At 54.3% G+C, this 24672-nt stretch overlaps 1 protein-coding gene and 1 non-coding gene across 2 annotated transcripts in view; both read right to left on the bottom strand.

Annotated features, from left to right (window-relative positions):
• Positions 1–24672, bottom strand: part of ENG (endoglin) — a 59952-nt gene that overhangs the window by 21395 nt on the left and 13885 nt on the right. The window contains exons 2-5 of the mRNA XM_054007441.1: positions 21451–21602; positions 7017–7154; positions 1444–1600; positions 484–649 (exon numbers count right to left, since the gene is read on the bottom strand). Coding sequence (XP_053863416.1) covers positions 484–649; positions 1444–1600; positions 7017–7154; positions 21451–21602 — 613 coding nt within the window. The remainder of the gene's footprint in view (positions 1–483; positions 650–1443; positions 1601–7016; positions 7155–21450; positions 21603–24672) is intronic.
• On the bottom strand, positions 23120–23212 carry TRNAR-UCU (transfer RNA arginine (anticodon UCU)). The gene is made up of 2 exons: positions 23176–23212; positions 23120–23155 (listed from the first exon to the last, which is right to left on the bottom strand). It is a non-coding gene; the product is annotated as a tRNA-Arg (tRNA).

Below are 24672 nucleotides of genomic sequence, written 5' to 3' on the forward strand. Positions count from 1 at the left end.
CTTATCATCACCCTTACCGCTGCTGGGCTCTTGCCAACAGGCAAAGAGAACCACAGCCCTCCTCCAAATCACCCCTATCTGTCCTCCTCCTTCCACTGACTCCCGACACCCACAGCTCCGTCCCCAGAGCTCACAGACCTGAATCCCTCCTCAAGCCTCACCGCCCACCCTCTGACCAGCACAACTCCTCCCCGGGCCGAGCCTCGAGACATGCTGGGACCCAGCCAGCATGTGTGTGTTGGGGGGAGGGGCTCCCTTCCTAAGCGAAGTCCCACTGCAGACACCGCCTGGCAGCACAGTGAGCTTAGCTAACCTGCAGTGCGGCTCTCGGCCTCTGTAAGAGGCGCCCCCTTTCCCCCCGTCCCCGGCTAGGGAAGAACCTGCAGCCAGCCTCAGGTGTATTCTGATGGGGGGGCCCGGGGCGGAGAAGGCTCCGTCCGACCCCTCCCTTCGCGAGCGGACAGGTGGAAGCACACCAATTACCTGGTCTCCGCTGGGCCCTGCTGCATGCGCAAGATGTGAGCCTCCTTCCCCTTCTTCGCACCGGGACTGGTGCAGCCTTTAACCTCTTGGACTAAGAACTCGGTCTGTAGGTACCGCCGGGCTTTGAACCCAGGCTGCACGATGCAGTCCTCTGGACTGCTGGCATCTGGGAGAGAGAAGAAAAATCATCCATATTCTCTACTGAGCTGCAGTGACCTCCCTCCCCTACCTCGCAGGGGCCTGGTCTCCAGGCCAGGGTGTGGGACGGAGCGGGGATGTCTGACTTGGGCTCCCATGCCCCTCACTGCTATGCTGCAACATCCTGAGCCCTGGTAGAAATGGACACTGCTCCTGCTGACGCCCGTGGGAGGTGCAACCTCTTACACCATGGCTCAGTGTGGCCCATTGCTCCCTGCGTTCCACAAGAGTCAGCGCGGTTGGTTTTAGACACACACGGCGCTGAGATTCTCAGCGGTACCATTTGGTATCGAGGAGTTTTGTCTATAGAATCCCCTTCCTCCCTTACCCACTCAGCCTGTGCTTGACTAGCTCCAAACCAGCTCCTGCAGGCAGCGCTCAGCACGATCCGCTGCTTGCGAGGGAGCGCACACTGCTGAGATGCCAGCTGGCCTGGACAGGCGAGGCCACTGCTGTGAGGAAGTCCACAGCACTAACAAAAACCAAACCTGCCATGTCCTTACTAAGCCTTCAATGAAAGTCTAAACCTGAGTCGACAAACGTCTTTTGCCAACGTGGCTTTTCACGGTAAAAACGGCTCATTTCTTTTAACAGCCTAACTCCCCAGCGACGGCCAGCCAAGGAGGAAGGGAGCCATGTGCTGCTCCCTGCTTTGAGCATGTGAGAGTGAACCAGCACGACAGCTGGGTACTGGGGAGCCTCCAAGGGGTGACAGCACATCACCGATGCCAGCTCCCAGCCCCGAGCACTTCCAGGACCCACCTTCGCCCACTCGGAAGTGGATGTGGTGGGGGTTTTTCAGCTCGGTGAAGGAAGTGATGCCCCCATAGTGTTCTTTCACCCGTTGTACAAGCTGCTCACCACTGGTGTCCTCGAAGGCCCTAGACATGTTGTCCGTGACTCCAACGACCATGTTATTCTGAAAAAAAACCAAGCCAGCAATAGAATGGACACGCGCGCTACGTCTGGTGATTGGGCTCCCTGCTGGGGCAACACCAGAGCCCCACATCCCACCAAATATCAGGCTAGCCCCAAACGCCCCATTGGGGACCCGGGAGCATGCCTATCTCTGGAAATCAGGCCCAAGGGTGACCAAGCAACCAGACACCAAGACCCCACAACTTCCCTGGCTGCATTGGCAAATGGCAGCACACATGTAGGCAAGGCCCTGCCCTGTGCCCAGCCAGCCCGGCCCAGCTCTCAGGGGGATGATTAGAGCCCTGCGAGGGGTCTCTCCTCAGACCCCAAATCCCAGGCAGGTACCACACAGGCAGCCTGGCTGCGCGTGGGTTCTGGCGGCCCCACAGGAAGGCTGAATTAGCTGGCATGGCGTTGGGATTTTCCAGGAACATTCGGCGGAGCCGGCAGCCAGCCTGTCTGAGCCCCTGGGTCACCTTTGCTGGGTGAGCACATGCCGGGGAAGGGGGCCAGGAAGAGTGAGCCAGAGCTGGGCCGGCCCTTCACTTCCCCCAGGGCAGCGCGTGGGGGGTCAGTGGAGGGGCTGCTGGCAGGAGTGGTGCCATGGTTGAGCTGATAGCTCTTTGCACCCTGCCCCTAGCTCCGCCATTGTCAGCACGGGTTATTATTAGACACAAATAGGAAGGAGGTGTAGTTTGCTAACAAAGCTCCCAGCCCCGGCCAAGCTCACTGGAGCCAAATCCCATCCCTGACCTTCCTCCAAACAGGCAGAGGAAACGGGAGCTTTTTCAAGTTCTGTGCGTCACTCGCTGCTCAGACTGGTCCTCCGCTCAGATCCAGGGCCAGAGGGGAAAGCCAACAGGGCCAAGTACAGTGCCTGAGCCGCGGGGAGGGGCCCGCTACAGGAGGCAGCGGGAATCGGGCAGAGGGTGCGGGGCCTGAGCCAGAGGGAGAGGGCGCGCTGCGGGAGGCAGGGGGATACAGGCCGGAGAGGGGGGCAGTCTGGGGAAGGGGCACGCTGCGGGAGGCGGGGGGATACAGGCCGGATGGGGGGGGCAGTCTGGGGGAGGGGCGCGCTGCGGGAGGATACAGGCCGGATAGGGGGGCAGTCTGGGGGAGGGGCACGCTGTGGGAGGCAGGGGGATACAGGCCAGATGGGGGGGGGCAGTCTGGGGGAGGGGCGCGCTGCAGGAGGATACAGGCCGGCTAGGGGGGCAGTCTGGGGGAGGGGCGCGCTGCGGGAGGCAGGGGGATACAGGCCGGCTAGGGGGGCAGTCTGGGGGAGGGGCGCGCTGTGGGAGGCGGGGGGATACAGGCCGGATGCGGGGGCAGTCTGGGAGTGGCCCAGACTGCCCCAGGTGTCTGGAGTTTTGAAACTATTTGCAGCTAGAGGATCTCCCCGGCTCCCTGTCAGATTCTCTCTGGCACCCCGAGGCTGAGCGCAGCGCTGGATCCTCCATGCAGAAGCACACTACAGACGGGATGGCAAGCTCCTCCCATCCCATCCTTGTCCTCTCCGCTGCACACAGACCCCTCACAAGGGGGGGCTCTTCGCAGGCTTTGCTAACCTGTTGACAGCGCATCTCCTGACTCAGACACAGGGAGACAGAGAGACGTGGTATAGAGCCCGGGACGTGCCTATGGCGTGGGGGGGGGACCCAGGAGGAGAGAGGGCCGGGGGCCTCCCAAGCAGCAGGCCAAGTTCTGGTTTAGGCTGGCGGGAGGATGAACCCAGCTGTTCCCTTCAGCCTCAGCAATTCCTCACGCAGCCCTTTGAAGTTCCACACACCCCATGGCTTCTGTGCAGCTGTGTCGCCCTGTGGCGGTGCTGGCCTGGCTCCCAGTAGGAGGCAGGGGCCCAAAGGCCCCGCAGAGGGCAATGCTAACAGGAAGGCAGCCGCAGAAAGGGTATGAACGCAGCTGGATGGGAGGCCCTGGCAGCCAGGGCTTCCCGAGGAGCGAGACGCGCAGAAGCCCCCCAGAGAGCAGCAGGGAGGCATGGGCCGCATTGACCTGGAGGTCGGGCCCACTAACCACAAACCAGGAGCTGATCGGAGCCTTAGCAAAGCCCTCTGCAGCGAGCACCAGGCCAGGGCTGTTGCTACAAGCTCCCGCGAGCGCCCTCCTGGCCCGTGAGCCAATGCTGCGTTGCCAGCGTTTCCACAAGGGGTCCCCATGGCTGTGCAGACGCCTGTGTCCCGCCGGGGAGGCATGTGCTGCACCGGGGAGCACTGCGGGCTGGGGAAGCTAGGCATGTCTCTTCACATTAAACCACCTATTGAAGAGGGATGTAACCCGGCTTGGCAAACCAGCGTCTAGTAAGCGGTGCTGGGCATATGGAGTTGAGCCCTAGAGGAAGGGGGCCCAGGGCCTGCTACTGGCTGCACAGGGTTCCGGAGCTGGCTGTATGGGGCTCAGGGTCCCCTTCCCACTTGCTGGGTGCATGAGGTGTTGGTCTCCCTCTCACTGGGAATATGGAGGTCAGTGGCCCTTCTTTCCCTCCCCTATGGGGTGTATTGGGCTCAGATCCTCTCCTCTGCAGGACAGGAGGGAAAATCGGGCCTTTATTAACCATAAAAATCCTCCCTGAATTGTGAAGCCACCCAGGAGCAACGCCAGCTTTTCTGCCGCCCTAGGCGGCGGAAGGTCCCGCCCCGAAATGCTGCCCCGCACAGAGGCAGCGGAAGGTCCCACCGCCGAAATACCGCCGCGGTCGCCAGCCCCCAAATTGTAGTGCCCTAGGCGACCGCCTAGGTCACCTAATGGGTTGTGCTGGCCCTGAAGCCATCTCTGGTGCCCAGTACAAACCAGGCCATGACTGCTGGTAAACAGCCTGGACATACCCCTCCCTGCCCATGGCACCCACCCCCCCACTGCCTAACTGCCAGCACTGACCTTCACCTCCTGGCCTAGCTCTGCATTCCTTCCAGTCCCCGGCCCCAGCCCCATGCCCACCCCCACCGGTTCCCCCACGAGGGGTGCAGGACTTGGCTTGTCAGCTGGGGATGTTCCCTCAGTCACTTGGAGGCAGTGCACATGTTTCCGATCGGGGGTCACATGCCATCTCCAGCCCCTGCTGTTTGTTATCAATACTAATGGGTCCTGGGGGGCTTGGTTTGGAATTTGGAGGATTTCTTCCATCTGGGGCAGTGGCCAGCAGCTAACTGGCCAAGAACTCCCCCTTCCATGGGGCCCACTGCTGAACCCAGCCAGAGGAGCTCTTTCCAGATGCTGCCAGCTGTTTGCTTCCTATTCTCACAAGAAAAAACAGACAGACAAAGGCAAACAACCAGGACACAGGAGCCAGAAAGACTGAACGAGAGACCGAGACAGAGACATTTCCTTCTCCCCTTCTTTCACACTCTCCTCCCCGCCCTCCTATCCAGGGCACACTTCCATGTTGTTTTAATAACGTCCCTTCCTATAAGGGACTTACAGACTTCAGCTGTCATCTCTCCCTGGGCAAGGGGAGTTGATGTGGAGTTAGTCAAGGACCGGCACAGCCTGCCAAATTCCCAAGGGAAGCAAAGCCAAATATTGGGGGGGTTAGGGAGTCAAGGCACCAGCACGTGTTAGTGACAATAACATTCATGCTATTGACTGTTACCATGGAGTGCGGTAGTATTGTCTAGTGAGTAGATCCAGAACTCCTGGGTTCTATTCAGAGCTGGCTCTTCAGATTGTCCAATCAGTAGCGCTGTCTAGCTATGGTGCTTATATGTCCCTCATCACCATTTTACCCGAGTGCCTCCCAATCTCTAATTTAGCCTCACAACACCCCTAGGAAGCAGGCCAGGGCTGCTCTCCCCAGTTTACACATGGGGAACTGAGGCATTGAGAAACTAAGTGACTTGCCCAAGGTCACACCGGAAATCGGTGGCAGAGCTGAGACCTGACATCCGGTCTGCTGAGTCCCAGGCTACCCCCTAACCACTGGGCCACCCTTCCAAATGTCTGTCCCTACCAAGCCACAGTCATGCAAACAAACAGATTCTGAGGATTTTGCTGTCTTGGCCAGCTGGCAGAGCCAGCCCCACTTCTGCTCCTGCCTCTGCCATGGACATGCCCAAGGAACACAGCACAGCTCTGTGCCACAGTTTCCCTACGTGTAAAATGGGGGACTGCTAATCTTGCCCTGCCTCACAGTGGCCATGTACCCCTTTATTCATGCATGTTCGTAAAGCATGGTAATGCCACCAGGTGCCCGAGAAGGCAGAGTGTCATTAGAAGAGAGGCAAGCAGGTGGCAGGGCAGAGGATGTGCCAGCGCCAAAACCCCAGATACACATTTCCCCAGATCTCACGTGGGGTGGAGGAAATCAGCACCGTACCTAATGCTTCCCCTCCAACCTGCCTCTAGTCAGAACAGGAAGGAGAAGAAGGTTGGATCTTGCTCGCTTTGAATGCACTGTCCTTCACCTGGCTCGCTGAATAGGTGACAGTCCAGTCTGCTTCTCTTCTTGAGTGGGGCAACCTTTTCACCCCTGTAGGGAGCCCAAGGGGTCCCCATGTTTCATAGATTTACATCCCTGTCCCTGGAGGCCCTGTATTGTGGCCGCCATCCTTTCAGCCAAGGAGGATTGGCGAGGCAGCATATTCTAGGGCGTAGGATACTGGACTGGGAATAAGGAGACCTGAGTCTTATTCCCAGCTCTGACACTGAGCTGCTGGGTAACCATGGGTAAGTCACTTTCCCTCTCACCCTCTATATTCAGACTGCCAGCTCTTCAGGGCAAGGAGTGTCTCTCGCTCAGCTTATGTACAGTGCCTAGCACAATGGGGCCCTGAGCTCAGCTGGGGCCTTGAGGTGCTGCAGTGATAACTGAAAATGATGAAGGTGGACAATGCTGCTCTATAATCACGGAGGGCCAGACCTTAGAGATGTGAGGGGCTCCGCCTCCCCCACCACGGTCTGCGCTTCCTCCGACTCCCTTCTGACTGGGGACAAGACCTAAGAAGGAGGCTCCCACCCAGCGGTACACAGTGCTACACCAAGGCTGTCCCATTTGCTAGTATGAGGTGGAGTTCCAGCTGCTCAGACCCTTCTCAAGCAAATTCCTGGTGAGTGAAATTCTCCAGGTGCGCGCGGAACCCAGAGCCTGATGTGTTTTTGTGGGGAAAGTCAGAACGCAATCCGACTGGCCCTCGTGAGCTGAGTGCAGAAGCCGTGATGTCTCCATCCTCTGATGTTCTGCTCAGACGTTCCATGTGCGGCTCAGCCAGCAATGGCTGGATCCGATTTTACTCAGATGGTCTCAAAAAACTCACCGTGCGGCAAGACTGAGCTGGAGAACATTCGCCCCAAAGGAACTGGTTTGAGAAAGTGCTGAACAAGCCAATGGGAGCCGGGACACGGCTGTGTTCTTTGTGACAATCCTTGTGTTTAGGAGTTCTGCTCTTTCCAGGGACAATACTCACCAAGACATAGGTCGGGTGGAGATCCCCCGAATGAACAGTCACAAGACAGTACTTGTCACAGATGATCACAAACAGCACCTTTCGTTCAGGTGGGGTGGTCCTCCCCGCTGAGGACACATTCAACTGGAACTGCCACATCTGCAGGAGAGAATGGGGATAATGTCACTCGTGCTTACTGTAGATAGGTGCTCTTGGGACAGTGCCCCCTCCACAGTGAGGTGCAGAGACGGCAGGCTGAGCCTGACTTGATGGTAGGGGGAGAGGAGGAAACCTCACGTCCACATTTCATGGGCCAAGCCTCTGTGAGAACATGGGCCTGCCACACAGGGCAGCCAAGAGCTTTTCAGCCTGGGCTGCTTGTGCTGCAGATTAAACTAAAGCCAAACACAGCAAGAAACAAATCAAAAGTCTCCATGAGAGAGAGCGACTCGCTTGGTACCATTCTGCCTGTGGTTGGGCACCTCATGCCAACTGCCCCTGGACCCAGGCAGGGAGACATGGGGCCAGCTCCGTCCTCTGGGGTCGATGGGGGAGAGAAGAAGGCCCTGACTATGCTCCGCTGATGTGTGTATGACCCTGTCCCTGTGCCTCTATGTTCTATCTTGAACTGGATTCTGGTGAGGACAATTACACCTGGTCTATACCCGCCCCCCTTCCCCCTCGCTTCCCAGAGCAGACACACTGCTATAGGCAATGCCCCCACACTCTCCATTCACCCTGCTGTGCAAAGAGCCCAATCTCCTTCTAGCATTAGTGTCAGGAGAACCCTGTCAGGACTTGGAGCTCCCGTTCATGTCAGCAGCAACTGAGAAGATGACGCAACCCCAGCATGGCTTGTTAAGAACAGGACCAAGGTGGAAAGACCTACACAAACCCCACGACCTCTCTCTTCGGGCCACCACAGCTAGAAGGTAGCTGAGAAGCGGCCAGGGAGTGGAGCAAAGGGTTTGATGTCCTGGGGGAACGAAAGCCTACTTGATTTAGGGTCACCACAGGGAAGCTCAGGACCCAGATTCTCAAGTCTCAAGGGCCAGGAGTCAAGCCCTGGTCCGGCGCAGGGGGGGAAAGCGTGAGTTTGACTGGCGAGCCACGAGAGCAAGGTCACCTCGCTGCTCCTCCGGGAGGCGGGGGCTGGAATGTGCCTCCCCGATGGTTTGGGTTAGTTTCAGCGGAGGCGCTGGTTGTTGTCACCAGCACACAGACACACGCAGCGGCCCGGGGAAACTACTGCCCCACCCTGGCCGGTGCATCCTCTGTGAGCTCAGACAATGCGGCTGCACCTGCAGCCACCGGGGGGTCCCCTGTCCCAGGCCCTGCCCAGGCTGGTGTGGTGTTTACAGCCATGCAGTGTGGCACAAAAGCTGTTCCATGCCGGCTGAAAACAGGAGCCTGCCGGGGAGTCTCATGGGCTCCTGCAGCTGGTTCAGGTTCTGTGCAGCCCCTCCCTGCTATTTAACTGGAAACCTCCCTCCATCACCCCCTAACTCTCTCCACAAACGCCCTCTCACTGCCGGGCCATTGCCTCAGCTCCCCCTACAGCCAGCCTGGCGCACTGCAGCCAGGAGAGCCCTTCCACCGGCTTGGCTGGGGGAGTCCCAAGTTTGTCTCAACCAGTCCCATTGCCCAGGGAAGTCCAAACTTTGCCCAACCAAGAGCCACCACAGCAGCTTGCCATGAGCCCAAGAGCCACAGCCAGTAGGAATGGAGCAGAGCAGACTGCAGTCCTTCCCCCCCCAACCCCCACCCTGCTGCAATCGGGCCTGGTGGCCCACAGAGAACCCAGCTCTCCTCTGCTCAGATTCAGGGGAAGCCCCACATTTCCGAATGAACACTTCAGGCAATGGCAAGCCGCGCTGCCGCCTACTAGCCACGCTTTGGCCACTCTTGAAGTACACAGAGCACCTGTATGTACTAGGGTTACCATACGTCCGGATTTTCCCGGACATGTCCGGCTTTTGGGGGTTCAAATCCCCGTCCGGGGGGAAATCCCCAAAAGCCGGGCATGTCCGGGAAAATCGGGAGGGAGGGATGGAGGGCTCGGCCGGGGCCGGTGCGGGGCCGGGCCGGGGGCATGGTGCCGGGCCGGGCGCGGTGCCGGGCCGGGGTAGCGGGGGGTGCGCCGGGCTGCGGGGCCGGGCGGGGAGCTGGTTCGGGGTAGCGGGGGGGGGGTGCGCCGGGCTGCGGGGCCGGGCGGGGAGCCGGTCCGGGGTAGCGGGGGGGTGCGCCGGGGAGCCGGTCCGGGGTAGCGGGGGGGGTGCGCGGGGCCGCGGGGCCGGGCGGGGAGCCGGGGGTGCGCGGGGCCGCGGGCCGGTCCGGGATAGCGGGGGGGTGCGCGGGGCCGGGCGGGGAGCCGGTCCGGGGTAGCGGGGGGGGTGCGCCGGGCTGCGGGGCCGGGCGGGGAGCCGGTCCGGGGTAGCGGGGGGGGTGTGCGCGGGGCCGCGGGGCCGGGCGGGGAGCCGGGGGTGCGCGGGGCTGCGGGCCGGTCCGGGGTAGCGGGGGGGTGCGCGGGGCCGGGCGGGGAGCCGGTCCGGGGTAGCGGGGGAGGGGGTGCGCCGGGCTGCGGGGCCGGGCGGGGAGCCGGTCAGGGGTAGCGGAGGGGGGGGTGCGCCGGGCTGCGGGGCCGGGCGGGGAGCCGGTCCGGGGTAGCGGGGGGGGTGCGCCGGGGAGCCGGTCCGGGGTAGCGGGGGGGGTGCGCGGGGCCGCGGGGCCGGGCGGGGAGCCGGGGGTGCGCGGGGCCGCGGGCCGGTCCGGGGTAGCGGGGGGGTGCACGGGGCCGCGGGGCCGGGCGGGGAGCCGGTCCGGGGTAGCGGGAGGGTGCGCGGGGCCGCGGGGCCGGGCGGGGAGCCGGTCCAGGGTAGCGGGAGGGTGCGCGGGGCCGCGGGGCCGGGCGGGGAGCCGGTCCGGGGTAGCGGGAGGGTGCGCGGGGCCGCGGGGCCGGGCGGGGAGCCGGTCCGGGGTAGCGGGGGGGTGCGCCGGGCCGCGGGGCCGCGGGCCGGTCCGGGGTAGCGGGGGGGTGCGTGGGGCCGCGGGCCGGTCCGGGGTGGCGGGGGGGGGGTGTGCGCGGGGTCGCGGAGCCGGGAGCTGGTCCGGGGTTGCGGGGCCGGGCCGCCGGGGGGTGCGCTGGGCCGCGGGGCCGGGAGCCAGTCCGGGATAGCTGGGGGGGTGCGCTGGGCCGCAGGGCCCGAGCCGACCCAGGCTGGAGCCGCCGGGGGGGCCAGCCTGGGCCGCGCCTCCTCCCCCCACACACACCCCCCTTACCTGCTTCAGGCTTCCCGCGAATCAAATGTTCGCGGGAAGCAGGGGAGGGGGCGGAGACTTTGGGGAGTGGGCGGGGCTGGGGGCGGGGCCGGGGCCCGTGGAGTGTCCTCCATTTGGAGGCACAAAATATGGTAACCCTATATGTACAGAACTCAGGGGCGAGTTCCGCCTGTTTTGTTTCAAGACAGTCCAGGGGACCCTCAGACACTGAAACTTGGGGCATGAAGCTGTACCAAGCTGCGGTGCCTAGAGTTAGTCCCCTAAATCTGGCTTCAGGTTCCAAACTGCAGGGACCAAATTTGAACACTGCCCCCTAAACTGTTACCCCACGCTACCAAGTACAGGATGGAAAACTCCCAGGCATTAACCACAGTAATGGACGGACAAATTAACAGAGACACCCTCCAGCAGCACCTAACTCTTCTCCCAGCACCGTCCGAGGGGCATCTGCATGGTACTGCACCCACTCCTGAATCCTGCTTCCTGCCAGAGCCTGGCTCTGCCCTAGAGGCCACCCCGGCCGACCCTGCTCTGAGGAGCTGGTGACGGTTGGACTGTGGGCTCTGTGATATAGGGCCGAGCTTCCCACGTAGGGTGGCCAACATTGTATTTCAAAAGTACGGGACTGTTTTCTTAGCACCCCTAAGGGGGAGGAGTGCCCTGTGCCAACGGGGCCGGGGTGGGGTGCCCACCACCACAGGGGTGGGGGTACTAATCACATGGCCGTGGAGGAAACCTTCCACTCCCTGCAGCAGTCAGGCAGTCTGGCTGCCAGGACCCAGCTCTGGAAGCAAACAGGGCAGCGCAGGAGGGGAGAGGAGAGATGCACCCGTGAGTACTGGCCCCCGCTGGACAGGGCCCCCTGCTGACCCCAGCTTTCCCTGTTCAGGCTCTGTCTGGCAGGGCAAGTGGACTGGATGGGGCTGCATGCCCTGGAGAGGCGCTGAAGGGCCAGGGTGAGGAAGGGGCTCTGCCTGGCAGGGGGGTCAGTACTCCCGGGGTGTAGCCTCCCCGCTCGCAGAGTCTCTGCCAATGTCCCCAGTAGAGGAGCGTAACTGCTGGTTGGTGGCTGCTGCAGCAGTGGGGGAGCGAGGCAGGCAGGGAGCCCGGGCCTGGCAGCCAAGCCCCCGCACAGAGCCCTGTCCACTTCCCCTGCCAGACAGAGCCCCTACTAATTCCAGCCTCTCAGTGTGGCCCCATCAGGTCTTCTTGCCCCCCCTGATGACCTTATTGTGCCCCCCTCAGGGGACCATGCCCCAGAGTTTGGGAACCTCTGCACTCCAGGTACATTGGTTCAGTAAATCATGGGACTGGTTCTGCATTACTACATTGGCTCATGTTACAAACTGTATCATTGGACAGTAAGGGAATAATCAAACTGGCTTTGCATAATGAGACTATTTGTAATATGTTGAAAGACGGGATACAAGGCGCCCTGCACTGATTTAGTACGGGACAGACCATTTTCTATTTCAATACGGGACGTCCCTTGTAATATGGGACTGTTGGCAACTCTATTCCCACACACACACACACGCCCAGATGATCTTATCAGGAGCTACTGGAAATGAACTGCCAAAAAGTCTACCACCAGCCTCGTAAGAATAACTCACTCCTATTACAAGCCCAGTCCCGATGCGACGGCACGAGGCGTCCTGTAAATATGACTGTGTGGGTGGCCACGGGACCCCAGCCGGTCGGTCCCCTTGGCCCTGTGACGGGGAGGGCCTTGGTTCTATTTTTACCACCTGTTTTTTCCAGGGGCCATTGTTTCTCTCCTCCAGAGTGGCGGGAGGTTTTATTTTACCCCAGTGCTGCCTTTTTCATGGGGATCTGCTTATAGAAACCGGCTTCCAGTAATTCTTCTATACGTGGAGCCTAGTCTCTCTCCCTCGGCCCCCTCCTCTCAGTCGGGGCTTGGTGCCAGCTACCTTGAATGCCACGGTTGTGATATCAATGGCTGGCTCCCCCCATCTCCTCTTTACATAAACAGTGTGTGGGGGGAGGGGGCAAGTCCATGCTATTTAGTTACATGATACAACACACTGCCCCACAACCAGGTCTCCCGCCGTCTCCTCCCCCCCTCGTCCCTGCCTTCGCAGCCAGGCAATGGAAGCTGGTCTGGATCCTCCAAGCAGAGAGAGCAGACACTGGCTGCGTCCACCCAAACACTGGGCTTGCAGCCCAGCTGTCGCTGTCCCTGATTCAGGGCATCTCCTGTGGGGAGGAGCCCAGTGTGGCTCCAGAGTCAAACTACTTCACTTGGGGCAGCACAGGGGCCAACTGTTGGTTCAGGCTCCTCTCCTGGAATAGGAGGAGGGTCCAGTGGTTACGTGCTAGCTGAGACTTGGGAGAAGGGCTTCAAATCCGTGCTTGGCAAGTCACTTAGCCTGTGCCTCCGTTCCCCGACTGCAAACCAGGGATGACAACCCAGCCCTGCCTCCCACAGGGTTGGGAGGATAAATACATCAAAGATGGCGAGATGCTCAGCCAGTGCAGTGATGGGGACAGATGAATCCCTGAGACAGATCCTTAGATAGCCTAGAAGTCAGCTTAGCGGAATGGCATGAAGGGAAATATTTCATGGGTGGGTGAAGTTCTGTGGCCTGCAACGTGCAGGAGCTCTGCCTAGATTATCACAATGGTCCCTTCTGGCCTTAAAGTCAATGCGTCTATCAGACTTGAATCCCTGTGGCCCAAAGCACCATCCCAATGATCAATGCAGCTGCTGAAACAGATATTACATAACACTGCTGTACTGCCTGGCCCCCTGAAGATCCCTCTTCAATGCATCACCCACACAGGCCAGTAAGAGTTGTGTTACCCTACACACAGGCTAAGAGGGTCAGCACCTCAGCTAGTATAAATCAGCATCACTCTATTGCAAACTAAGCTACCCTGGTTTAAACCGTCTGAGGACCTAATCTGGAGTCTGAAGTGCAGTCAGTGATCGCTTTCATGACTGCACTGTTGAAGCCAGGTAGGATGACCAGATGTCCCGATTTTATAGGGACAGTCCCGATATTTGGGACTTTTTCTTATATAGGCTCCAATTCCCCCACCCCCCCATCCTGATTTTTCACACTTGCTGTCTGGTCACCCTAAAGCCAGGGCTTAAAGACCCCCCTGGGTAGTGACATTAGTCAGCCCAGGCTGTGTGTGTTAGTTTGGGATCCTAGCCTGTAGAGCTGATGCTTGCTTACGTGTGTATATAAAAATGTGTTGAAAATGTAAGTAGGCCCCAAAATCTGTTTCCTAAGAATAGACATGACAATAGCCAAGCAAGGCCTGATACAATGTGAGCAGTCAAGTGAGACAATTCTGAGGCAAGTCACAGATAAATTCGGGCATAACCCAGGTCGTGTTGTTTTGGTCCTCACTGGTTTTTACAAGTGTTTTAAATAAAATGTTAATGTTTGGGGCAATGTTATCTATATTGACAGTTATTGGTATGGCATTTGCACAGACGTCAATTCAAATGATGCTTAATGTTAAATAGCCAGTAAGGAAGTAGAAAATATTTAATTATGGTAGTGGAACTCCAGGTAAGGTAAAAGGTAGATTTTATATTAATTAATGATGGGGTGTTATTATAATTGATTATGCAAAGGATAGCAGGCTAATTATAGCTTAGGCAAATCCATCCACCATCAAGGTACTGTTAGAGAAATGATTACACCCAGTCTCCTCGTTTAGGGACCGCTCATCTCTAAATGCAGCTTTCCTCTTAGCATGTGAGGATCAGTGCAGGGTATGGTTATGGTGCTAGGCCTGATTGTTCAATAGATATTTGATATTAAATACCTTTGAAAATTCTATCACTCGTGTGATTCACAGTCCGCCACAAAATTAAATGATCTGTAACAGCCCTGGAGGCTCAAAGCTTAAAGAATTCAGTTTGGTTTTAGTCCTTATTTTTAAATGACTAATTCAGGACACATAAACCTAAGGTCACAGGATCCAGGTGAACCACAGGTGTTGCCTGCGTCCAGGAGCCTGTGACCGAAAGCATCACTGTATCACACACACTAGTGTAATAATCTTTGTACAAAATATGCCTTGTGAGGTATCATCTAAAAACTAATAAATTGCTGGTCAGTAATAGCCTGGTGAAATGTATATAGCACCATTCTATGTACAGTTATGAATTCCCCTGTTATAAGCACATGTTCAGAGCCAGACAGCCCCGCCAAGCAAACAGTTGTTAAACTGGTTTATCCTAAACAAAGAAATGTGCGTTTACCTCACGTTACATATAAGTAGTAAACAGGGTCCTCAAGTCAGCAGGGGGAGGAGAGGGTAGGAAACAGAACAATTTCCATTTCAGCAAACACAAGTGGGGGGAAAAAAGAGGATGGAGCCTCCTTCTCCACCAGACCCCACGTTGCCTTCCTCACTGCGTGATAAACTTTCCTTGGAGAGGTAACTTTCAGAGGAATCCATTGCAAAGGTTCACTGGGCTATCCAAGAAAGGGGCCGAGAACCCCAATTTCTCTCTCACCCAAGAAGACAAAGGCACCAGCACCTTTGGGCCTCAGAGAGAGATCCTGACTGTGGATAGGGTCAGTCACCAGCTTGCTGAAAGCCTGGGATGAGAACGGCCATCTTGAACAAAATCTGGAACCAAAACTTGCTAGATTAAGTTTTAGACTTTTAGGTGTGTTTTTGCTGGTAACAGTCTCTAACTGTATCTTTTATACTTGAATGCACTTAAAATCCTATAGTCTTTTGTTAATAACCGTGTTTTATTTTTAATCTAAACCCATCCAGTGCTGTGTTTAAACTGAACTATCTGGTAACTCCAGTGAAAGCAACAAGCTGTTGAATCTTGACTCCTTAAAGGGGCGGCAAACTATAACATCTCTCTGAACTGCCCAAGAGAGGGCTGGACATTGCAGAACAGACGTTTTGGGGAAAATCCGGGACTGGGAGTGTGTTGGGGTCACCCTGCAAGTAGTAACCCAGGCTGGTGGAAGCCAAAGTGTGGCTCAGGGAGTGCAGACCGGCTGCTTGGGTCAGAGTGCTGAACCAGACCTGTCTATCACACAGACACTTCAGGGTGTGACCTGCAAGCTGGTACGCTGGCTGTGAGTACCTCAAGTTGGGAGCTACAGCAGCAAAGCATTGTGAGACACCCAAGGTTACAGGGCAGGCGATAAGACAACCCCTCACTGGGCTGGACTGCACCCCGGAATGTGACAGAGCCTCCATACAGAATTCCCTATAGATTCAGTACCGCTGGGTTCAGTCTTTTCTCTACCAGGGGGGACAGGCCTGACGGGCTGCTCATCGAATTGTTTCGCTATAGGCTGCCCACAGGTGAAAAATGACATAAAAATAAAACCACCTTGGCTGGCACATTATGTTCACACCAGCTTCCCCGCTGCACTGTTTGATTCTTCTCAGTGCCCAAAGCCCAAACAGCCTCTGGACTGCAGAATCACAACTGAAACCAGGGGCCAGCTCCAAAGCGGGTGTCAATCGACGTGGCTCCGTTGCCTTTAGCAGAGGGTCTGGCTCAGCATCCCCAAAGGGGTGATGCGACCTTTAGAAAGCAGAGAGAAGCCCAGCAGCCTTCCTCCGGCTGGACAAAATGAAGACTGTAAATATCACACCCAGTCCTTGGACACAGAGTTAAAGAGGAAACAGAAAAGTCTTGCACCCTACCCTTCCGTTGGCACTTTGCATTCGGTTGCACATAGCTGTTAAGCTGGGATGCTTTTTGTTCTCTGCACGCTGCACTTTGGAATGTTCAGGCTCTGTCGGAATGCGGAGACAGCAGCCGTTGTTATTGTTACTGTTTATTATTTGTATTACTGTAGCGCCGAGCAGTCCGAGGCCTGGCCCAAGACCCCACTGCGCTAGGTGCTGTATAAACACAGATCAGAACAGTTGTATGAAGGAAGGATCTGAAAGGAGAAGTTGCTTATGGCAACTCCAAATAGCTTTTAAACATCCAGGGATCTCGTCCTATAGATCCTGAGAGATTTCACTGTCACCACAATTCTGGAAACTCTTTCATTTTGTACAAACAATAGACTGTCCCTTCCAGCCTCCCCCCGAAAAAGCAGAACTAGGTAATCATCAGCAGAGCCAGTGGGGAAATTACGAAGGCCGATTCCACAGAGTCTGCAGTTTTCTACCAAATCTAAGCGTTCATTTGAAATGACCCTCTGGCTGGATTGATTCTAGGGACCTCCTGCTCCAAAGCACAGACAGGTACCACTTGAGCTAATGGACCGATGCCGTTAGCTGGGGGAAGTAGCAGGCAGATAGTCACTGAGGTTCAGCTAGGGGGAAGACGTAACACATTTTGTCAGTGTGCCACATGCTTAAAAAAGCCCCACACAGGCGGAAATGTCCTTTTTGTCATGAAGAGCCAGCAGAGCATGAACTGCCCGCCTGTCGCCTTATCACCCTAGCTTTGGAAAAGGGTGGTCACCTCACATAGTGAAAAAAGTTACACCTGCTCTCCATGAGAGAGGGAGCATTGTCCAATGGCTGGAGCAAGTGAGGAGCTGTACTTTGCAAGCATCTAAAAAGACAAGGTTCTTGTCTCAGGGAGCTTACAGTCTGACTCACATGGACATGATCATGGAGAGCAGCTTGGGTGAAAGCACTGCAGTGCAGTGGGAAATTTTAAGCCAAAATTCAAATGTTTCACACAGATCCATTTCTCTTTCTCTCATTGGCACTATGCTCCTTATAATCCAGTCTCTCTCGGGGAACATTACTGGCATCAATAAAAACTAGGCTTCCACTGCATGACAGTGACTTGCTATAAAATCCTCCTGATAGTGTAGGATCAGCAACTGCCATTTCACTTAGTAATATCCAATCAAAGCTCCTTATTGCCTGGACGCGATACACACACAACTCCAGAACCACAGTAGTGAAACTACTGAAGACGAGCAACAAACAAATATTATGATGTAGCGCTCACAGGAAGAGTTCTCTTTTATCATCAGGCACTGAATATTCTGCAGAGTACTCAGGGCCCAGCCCCCCCCTCTCTCTCACTGGTTTTACCCCCAATGTATCTCCCTGGACTTCAGTAGCTGTAGTAGGTTCTAAATAGCACTGGAAAGAGGCCACTTACTAGATTTAGATCGCTAAATGTAGGATGCCACATTTGAAATTGCTGGCTTTTATTAGTGGATTGGAAGCAAGGATGGGAAATATAAGCTGTGTCATACATAGAACTCACTCAAAAAATCATGGGCCTAAATTTTCAAACATGACCTGTGATTTTAAGTGCTCAACTTACAAAATAGTCCAGGGACCTGATTTTCCGAGGGCCTGGGCTCAGCACTTCTGAAAATCAGTCCCCGTGAAGGTGTCTTGAATTGGGGACCCGAAAGCGGAATCACCCAAAATGACAAAGCACTTTTGAAAATGGAGGCCCGTGATTTCTAAATTTAGAACAGAGTGATTCCAGTTCCATTTGGTTTTGCCAAAACTCAGAATCAGAGCTGCTGCGTGTTGTTTGTTTTGTAAATGTTGTTCCCTTGAAAGTCCGGAGCAGGAATTAATGTCAAGCAAGAATGTTTATAGTTTATGTAGCCCAGGCCTCCAGGTAGCTAGAAAATCATCTTTTCAAAAATTAAATTCCCCTTGGGAAAAAAAACAGTGGGAAAAAAACAGTGGCTTCAGTTAAATGGGAGAAATACTTCAAGACATTCAGAACAATTTAGTGGAAACTCAGAACAATTCAAAAAAGTTCTAGAGCCCAAATGAAACCCCAACACCCATTGATTCTCTCCTCCATCATTTACAGGGAAACCGTCAAGGTTGACAATCTAAAATATGTCCAGATCTGTTGTGTTTTCTATTACAGCCATGCACGTAAGGGCGTCCGGAACTCGCACACACAACACTTCCCTTTCCTTTTCCCACTGCTGTATATTTTGCTCTGCGCTCCTGTGCTGGAAGTAAAGTGAAATTCACAAGATTCATGCTCTTTGACGTGCTTGTGAATTTCACGTCAGTTGCCTGCATATACTACAAAAACAGAGAGGACAAGATCAGCGGGAACGTACCTGTGGATTTGCAGCTATGGAGTGATACATGCTCAGCATTTCAGACTCGAAACCACTATCATAATTTGCACCAGTTGGTCCCCTCTAGCCGGCTGTCCCAGCAGAGGAGACAAGAAGGACAGACTGGGACATGAACTCCCTTTTGCTCCTACAGGGTGCCCTACCAGCTGAGGGCTGAGATGTATTAGCAAAGCTGCTGCTGAACCAGTTAGCAGGATAAATACAGAACTTCGCCTATCAGGGCTGTCCCTCTGCCACCTTTCGTCTACACTACATTCACCTGCAGAAAAGGGGTGTTGATCCCGGTTTATTAGATTTGACTGATTTTGGTGAATGACTTTTAACAGAGCTCTGGTTTTACATAAGGACACAGGAGGAGCCATTCACACAGCCTGGAGATCTGTCCAGTCTGGTAACCTGTCCTTGTCTGCAACCAACACAAGATGCTTTAAGCCCTGTCCTGTGACCTTTTAGAGACACAGTTGCCTGAGCTGGTTACAAGCGCAGTCTGTGTCCACACCACAGCTTTCTGCCATCGCAACTCTGTTTTCACGGCGACACCTAAGAATCAGCCCTCTGCACCACATTTGAATCAGTGCAGGCATCAGCAGGGGGAGCACGCCGGGGACGTGCACACAAAGCAGCACGCGCAGCATGCACAGCAAGGCACTCTGGGAGATCCCCACGCACAGAGAGCCAGGAGGCCAGTGGCTCAGTCAAACAAGTTACAAAGGCCTGACCTGGGGGGCCCATCTGAACTGCAGAAAAACCCAGTGTGCCAGACTGCTTAGACTGGGATAGAATCACGGGCCAACCTAGACCTCTAGCAGGGGCTAACCACTGTTAGCTGCCATGGTTACTAACCCAGTATTACCCATTGGCGCATGTAGACACACAGGGTCAGAGCCTGCTGACCTCAGCAGCCCCCTGCCGTGCCGGCTGGATCGGCCCCAGCCACGCCGGCCGGATCTGCCCCAACCCCAGCCACGCCGGCCGGCCAGAGCAGCCCTAGCTCCTCTCCCTTTAATCGGTTAACCATTTAAATGAAATATTTTTTAATAGTTTAAACAGTTAATTTTTTAAACAATACTTACATCCCCACCCCGCACCAGTCATTCTGAGTTCTGCTCCCCTACCTAGCAGGGAACCGAGCTCAGGCTGCCAGCCCGGTAGCACAGAGAATGACTTCCCAGCCTACTGGTCACTATAAATAAAGGATCCTTTCCCAAACAGCCATACCAGACCTCTGTGCTGGGGCAGATTTTCCCCAGGTCCAGGGGCCATTAACATAGGCGTTGTTTGACAGGTTAACCAGTCTATATTTGGTGTGTGTGTATTTGGTGGCTCCAGTCAGGCCAACGGGGCTGCATGTGGGGGAGAGGGGGAATTCCATGCCTGCACAGGGGCACCATTTCAGATTTGGGGGGTTGAGCAACTTTAACCATGGTTCGAGGGGTTCCCTAGGCAACTGAAATCTCCTTATGCATCCATTAACCTTTTTCACAGATGCATCACATTGACGGTTCATAGTCATCCTGTGATCAACCAATACACCAGCTCTTTCTCCTCCACTGTCACTTCCAACTGTTAAGTCCTTAGCTCACAGCAAAAATTCTTGTTGTTAGTCTCTAAATGCATGACCTTGCACTTTGCACTATTAAATATTATCCCATTTCTATTACTCCAGTTTACACGGTCATACAGATCTTGTATGGCGTTCCAGTCCTCCTCGGTATTGGCAAAACCTCACAACTTTGTGTCATCTGCAAATTTTATTAGCACACTCCCACTTTTTGTGCCAAAGTCAGTAATAAAAATGTTAAACAAGGTTGGTCCCAAGACCGATCCCTGAGGAACTCCACTAGTAACCTCCCTCCAGCCTGACAGTTCACCTTTCAGTATGACCCATTGTAGTCTTCCCTTTAACCAGTTCCTTATCCATCTTTCAGTTCTCATATTAATCCCCGTCTGCTCCAATTTAGCTAATAATTTCTCACATGGGACTGTATCAAATGCCTTACTGACATCCAGGTAGATTAGATCTACTGCATTTCCTTTGTCTAAAAAAATCAGTTACCATCTCAAAGAAAAAAGAACTTGTGGCACCTTAGAGACTAACACATTTATTTGGGCATAAGCTTTCGTGGGCTTTACACAAAGTAAAAAACTATTTCCCCATGCTAATTTCCCCCCTACTGTTACTCACACCTTCTTGTCAACTGTTTGAAATGGGCCATCCTGATTATCGCTACAAAAGTTTTTTTCTCCTGCCGATAGTGGCCCACCTTAATTGATTAGTCTTGTTATAGTTGGTATGGCAACACCCATTTTTTCACGTTCTCTGTGTATATATATCTTCCTATCGTATTGTTCACTGCATGCATCCAGTGGGTTTTAGCCTATGAAAGCTTATGCCCAAATGAATTTGTTAATCTCTAAGGTGCCACAAGTACTCCTGTTCTTTTTCCTGATACAGACTAACAGGGCTACCGCTCTGAAACCATCTCAAAGAAAGATACTAGTCATTTTGTTACCATCTCTTGAATACAACAATTGTAGAAAAATCTACAATGACCGTTCTATTATTGAAACAACAAGGAGTCCGGTGGCACCTTAGAGACTAACAGATTTATTTGGGCATAAGCTTTCGTGAATAAAAACCTCACTTCTTCTCCATGCATCTGAAGAAGTGAGGTTTTTTACCCACGAAAGCGTATGCCCAAATAAATCTGTTAGTCTTTAAGGTGCCACCAGACTCCTTGTTGTTTTTGTGGATACAGACTAACACGGCTACCCCCCCGATACTGGACATTCTATTATTGCAGTACACCAAGCTTGGAACAGACCAGTTAACTTTAGGAAACTGCCTAACAGCCCTTTCTTATCTTAATCACCTGTTAATTACTGTTTATAAACCAAAATTCTGACTCCCTGCCTCAGGGGTGCAAGGTGTTTCCTCTGCAGAACTCCTATATTGCAGTGGGGGGGGCAACACCCTCCCTTGCCCCCCCACCCCAAACTCCGCCTATGAAGCCATATGCCCCAGGCAGTGAAAGCACCTGGTCTGTCTGCTGACAGGGAGCAGACATTGTGTCCCTGCGTCTCTCCCCTACCCTCCAAGCCCCCCAATCACTGACCTGCTTCTCTATTTTCACTTGGAGAACGTGGACTTCCTGGGGTTTCCCCACGGTGCTGCGGCTCACGCAGCCGTTCACAGCCTTGGCTGTCGTGTAAGACACCTTGTCCTTTGCGATCTGCTGAAGGGTGCAAACATCAGCAGTCGTGGGACCTAGAGGGGAAGCAACTCAATGTCAGTCATCTCGCTGCAGTACAAAACAGTTACAGTGAGAAGAGAGGCTCAAGGGGGCTAGGAGAAGAGAGAAGGGCCTGGGACATCAGGAGGGGAGCAGGAGCACAGAGTGGCCAGGGAAGGGAAGGGGTCAGGGATACAGGGGGGGAGCCCAGGAGAGGATACAGATCAAAGGGCAACGGAAGCATTAGCTAAGAAGCCTGAGTGGTGGGAGGGGAGAAGGCAGAAGGCTGTGGTGCATTGCCCTTATTGGAACAAGAGGTCCGTGGGAGCCCATCTCCTGCTCAGGACAGCAAGAAGGGGCTCCAGGTTGGGGGCACAGGAAGGAGGTGCAGCAGGAGCTGAGAAGAGACTTGTGGGCAGAACGTGTCTGAGCACAGGGGGTTGGGATGTATTGAGGAAGCACAGCTGTCAGTTATTAGATGCTGCCAGTGGGATACTGGCTAGGGGTTGTTGCGGGGGGGGGGGGGGGGGGCGCTTTCAGCTCCAGTTTCCAAGGGTTTACAATGTCAAGGTTAAACATTTGCTTTGGCAGAACACTTGGCTCTGAAGGGGCTGTTCTAGAGGCCGTAAATACAGGAAGGAAGCAAGGAAGGACAGAAGGACGGAATATCTTGAACCGTTCCTAGGTTACTGAAAAGGACATTTCCTCAACCAGCTGTAACTGCGCTTTAAAAAAGTAACCAAACAGGATTCTTCCTAGCGTTTTGGCTAAGAGGTGGGGGAAGCACCAGCTTACCATGAATACACCCTCTCTCTGGAGAACACATCCTGTCTTTGCAGCTGTATGGGCTTGATCAGGGAGGGCATTATTTGCAAGCCACTCTCCATCCATGGCGGAGCTCCACTGACTTTCATCAGGGTCTGTCAGGGCCAACTCTGAGACTAGCTCCAGGGAGAAGCGGCAGCAAAATCATTCAGACGCTAGAACTATGCTGATAGAGAGGAAAGTCCAAATTAAGGCTACGCTCCTGCCTTTCGCCCGGGTAACGACAGACATCACAGGTCAGCCCTGGGCACTGAACCCTGGATCCCCAGCACTGAACGTGTGAATTGCTACCACCTGAGCTGAAGGAGTAACTCCGTTAACTGGTACCTGCAGTACAGTCATATCCACTGTAAGCCAGCCACAGAGCGGGGCAGTGGGTTCCACCAGCGTAATGTAGGGCTCTCCAAATAATCTCATAAGCCACATATGCTGCTGTACTTTGTATTACTGTAGCACCTAGAGGCCCCAGTCCAATGTGGGCCCTATCGTGCTAGGCACTGTACAAGCATGTAACAAGAGATGGGCCTTGCCCTGAAGAGTTTACAATCCAAGTAGACAAGGGTGGTAGGGGAAACAGAGATGAAGTGACTTGCCCAAGGTTACCCAGCAGGTCTGTGGCAGAGTCAGGAACAAAGTCCAGGTCTCCTGAGTCCCAGCCCAATGCCTTATCCTAGAACCATAGGGTTAGAAGGGAGCAAAAGGGTCATTTAATCTAACCCCCAAAATATGACTCTGGTGGGACTTGAACCCACAACCTTTGAATAACTTTATCTATCACTAAGCTAGAAGTCCAACGCACTATCCATTGCACCACAGAGCCTCTATAGCATAGACCTAGAGTGAGTTTCTCTGAGCAGTGTCCACTGACACCTTAGCTGCCTTTGAGGGACAGTGGGCGCTGTCCTGGGCTCTCTGCTCAACATCCCTCTTTGGTTCCCTGATTTTCAATCTCTGACCTCACTCCTGCTCCTATTTTTACATTTGTTGCCCTACATACCCACTTGTGGCCTGGGATTAGCGGTTCTTCCCCCTTAGCTATGGTGGGGGGCTTTCATTTTGGGTGGGCCTAGATCCACCTTTCCCAGATCCCACAAATAGCACATCACACTGCCTACTCAGCCACAAATCTTCCACCTTTAAACACCCCCATGCTTCAGGGGTTGAACTCCTGACACTTATTCAAAGTGAAATTTTCAGACCCATCCATACAAAACTGACCATGAATCAATCGTGAGATCTCAGCATGCCAGAGCACTGTGGGGGATCAGAGCTCATGCTTCAGGACATGAGCGGTCAATTCCCACCGAGGTCAGAAATCCCGGCCCTGCTCCCTCCCACCTAAACACACAGCATTTCGCAACAGGCCAAGTGCTCAATGTTGGGGCTTTTCAAAAATTCCTCTGAAGTGTCACATATTGGCCGCTGCCCAAGGAAGGAGATTGAACTTAATAAAGCTCTGATCCGGTATGGAAAATGCTATGTCCCTTCTGCAACCAAACACTTGACAAAATCATGCTATATCTTTCACAAACAATTGAGCACAAGAAGTCCCCCATGCCACGTACACCCCCCGGTCTGCAGCACAGCAAGAGGAAATCGGAAAGATCAGAAGCTGTTATTTAAGTCATCTAAAAACCGGGGCACGCAACATTTTACTGAGGGGACAATAACAACATGCCATTTAAAAAAACAAAACAGAAATTCTAAGTTACTGGAATGCCTGTGGAATCCTTCTTGTTAGAGGCCTGATCCTGCGAGCAGATCTTACTCCCGCTGACTGCAATGCAGCTGATTGGGGAATTGTCTCATTTAAAGGCATTGGGACTTCTGAAGCCAAAGGTGCTACTCGGCGTGAGTAAGGGCGATCAGAATATGCCCCTCTGGCTCTGTTTGGCAGAAGCTGAGACTAGACCTGGCCAAACAGCAGGAAAATAAAAACACAACAATGTCGAGGAATATAAATAAAATACGTATTTTTTGTGTGGCCTTTTTGCCCTGACCTTGGAAAAATTTCATCCTGCTAGAGCTGAGATCCTGGAGAAATGGGTGAGGATATGGCGAGACACCTCATCTCACACAGACCACCAGGCAACCTGAGCTGGATTCAGACCAGCAATGACCTAGAGGTATTTGGTTCCATACCCCTAGGGTGACCAGATGTCCCAATTTTATAGGGACAGTCCCGATTTTTGGGTCTTTTTCTTATATAGGCTCCTATTACCCCGCCCCCCATCCTAATTTTTCACACTTGCTGTCTGGTCACCCTACATATCCCGCAGG

The sequence above is a fragment of the Malaclemys terrapin genome, chromosome 17, assembly GCF_027887155.1.
Source record: "Malaclemys terrapin pileata isolate rMalTer1 chromosome 17, rMalTer1.hap1, whole genome shotgun sequence".
In the NCBI taxonomy this organism is placed as follows: Eukaryota; Metazoa; Chordata; order Testudines; family Emydidae; genus Malaclemys; species Malaclemys terrapin.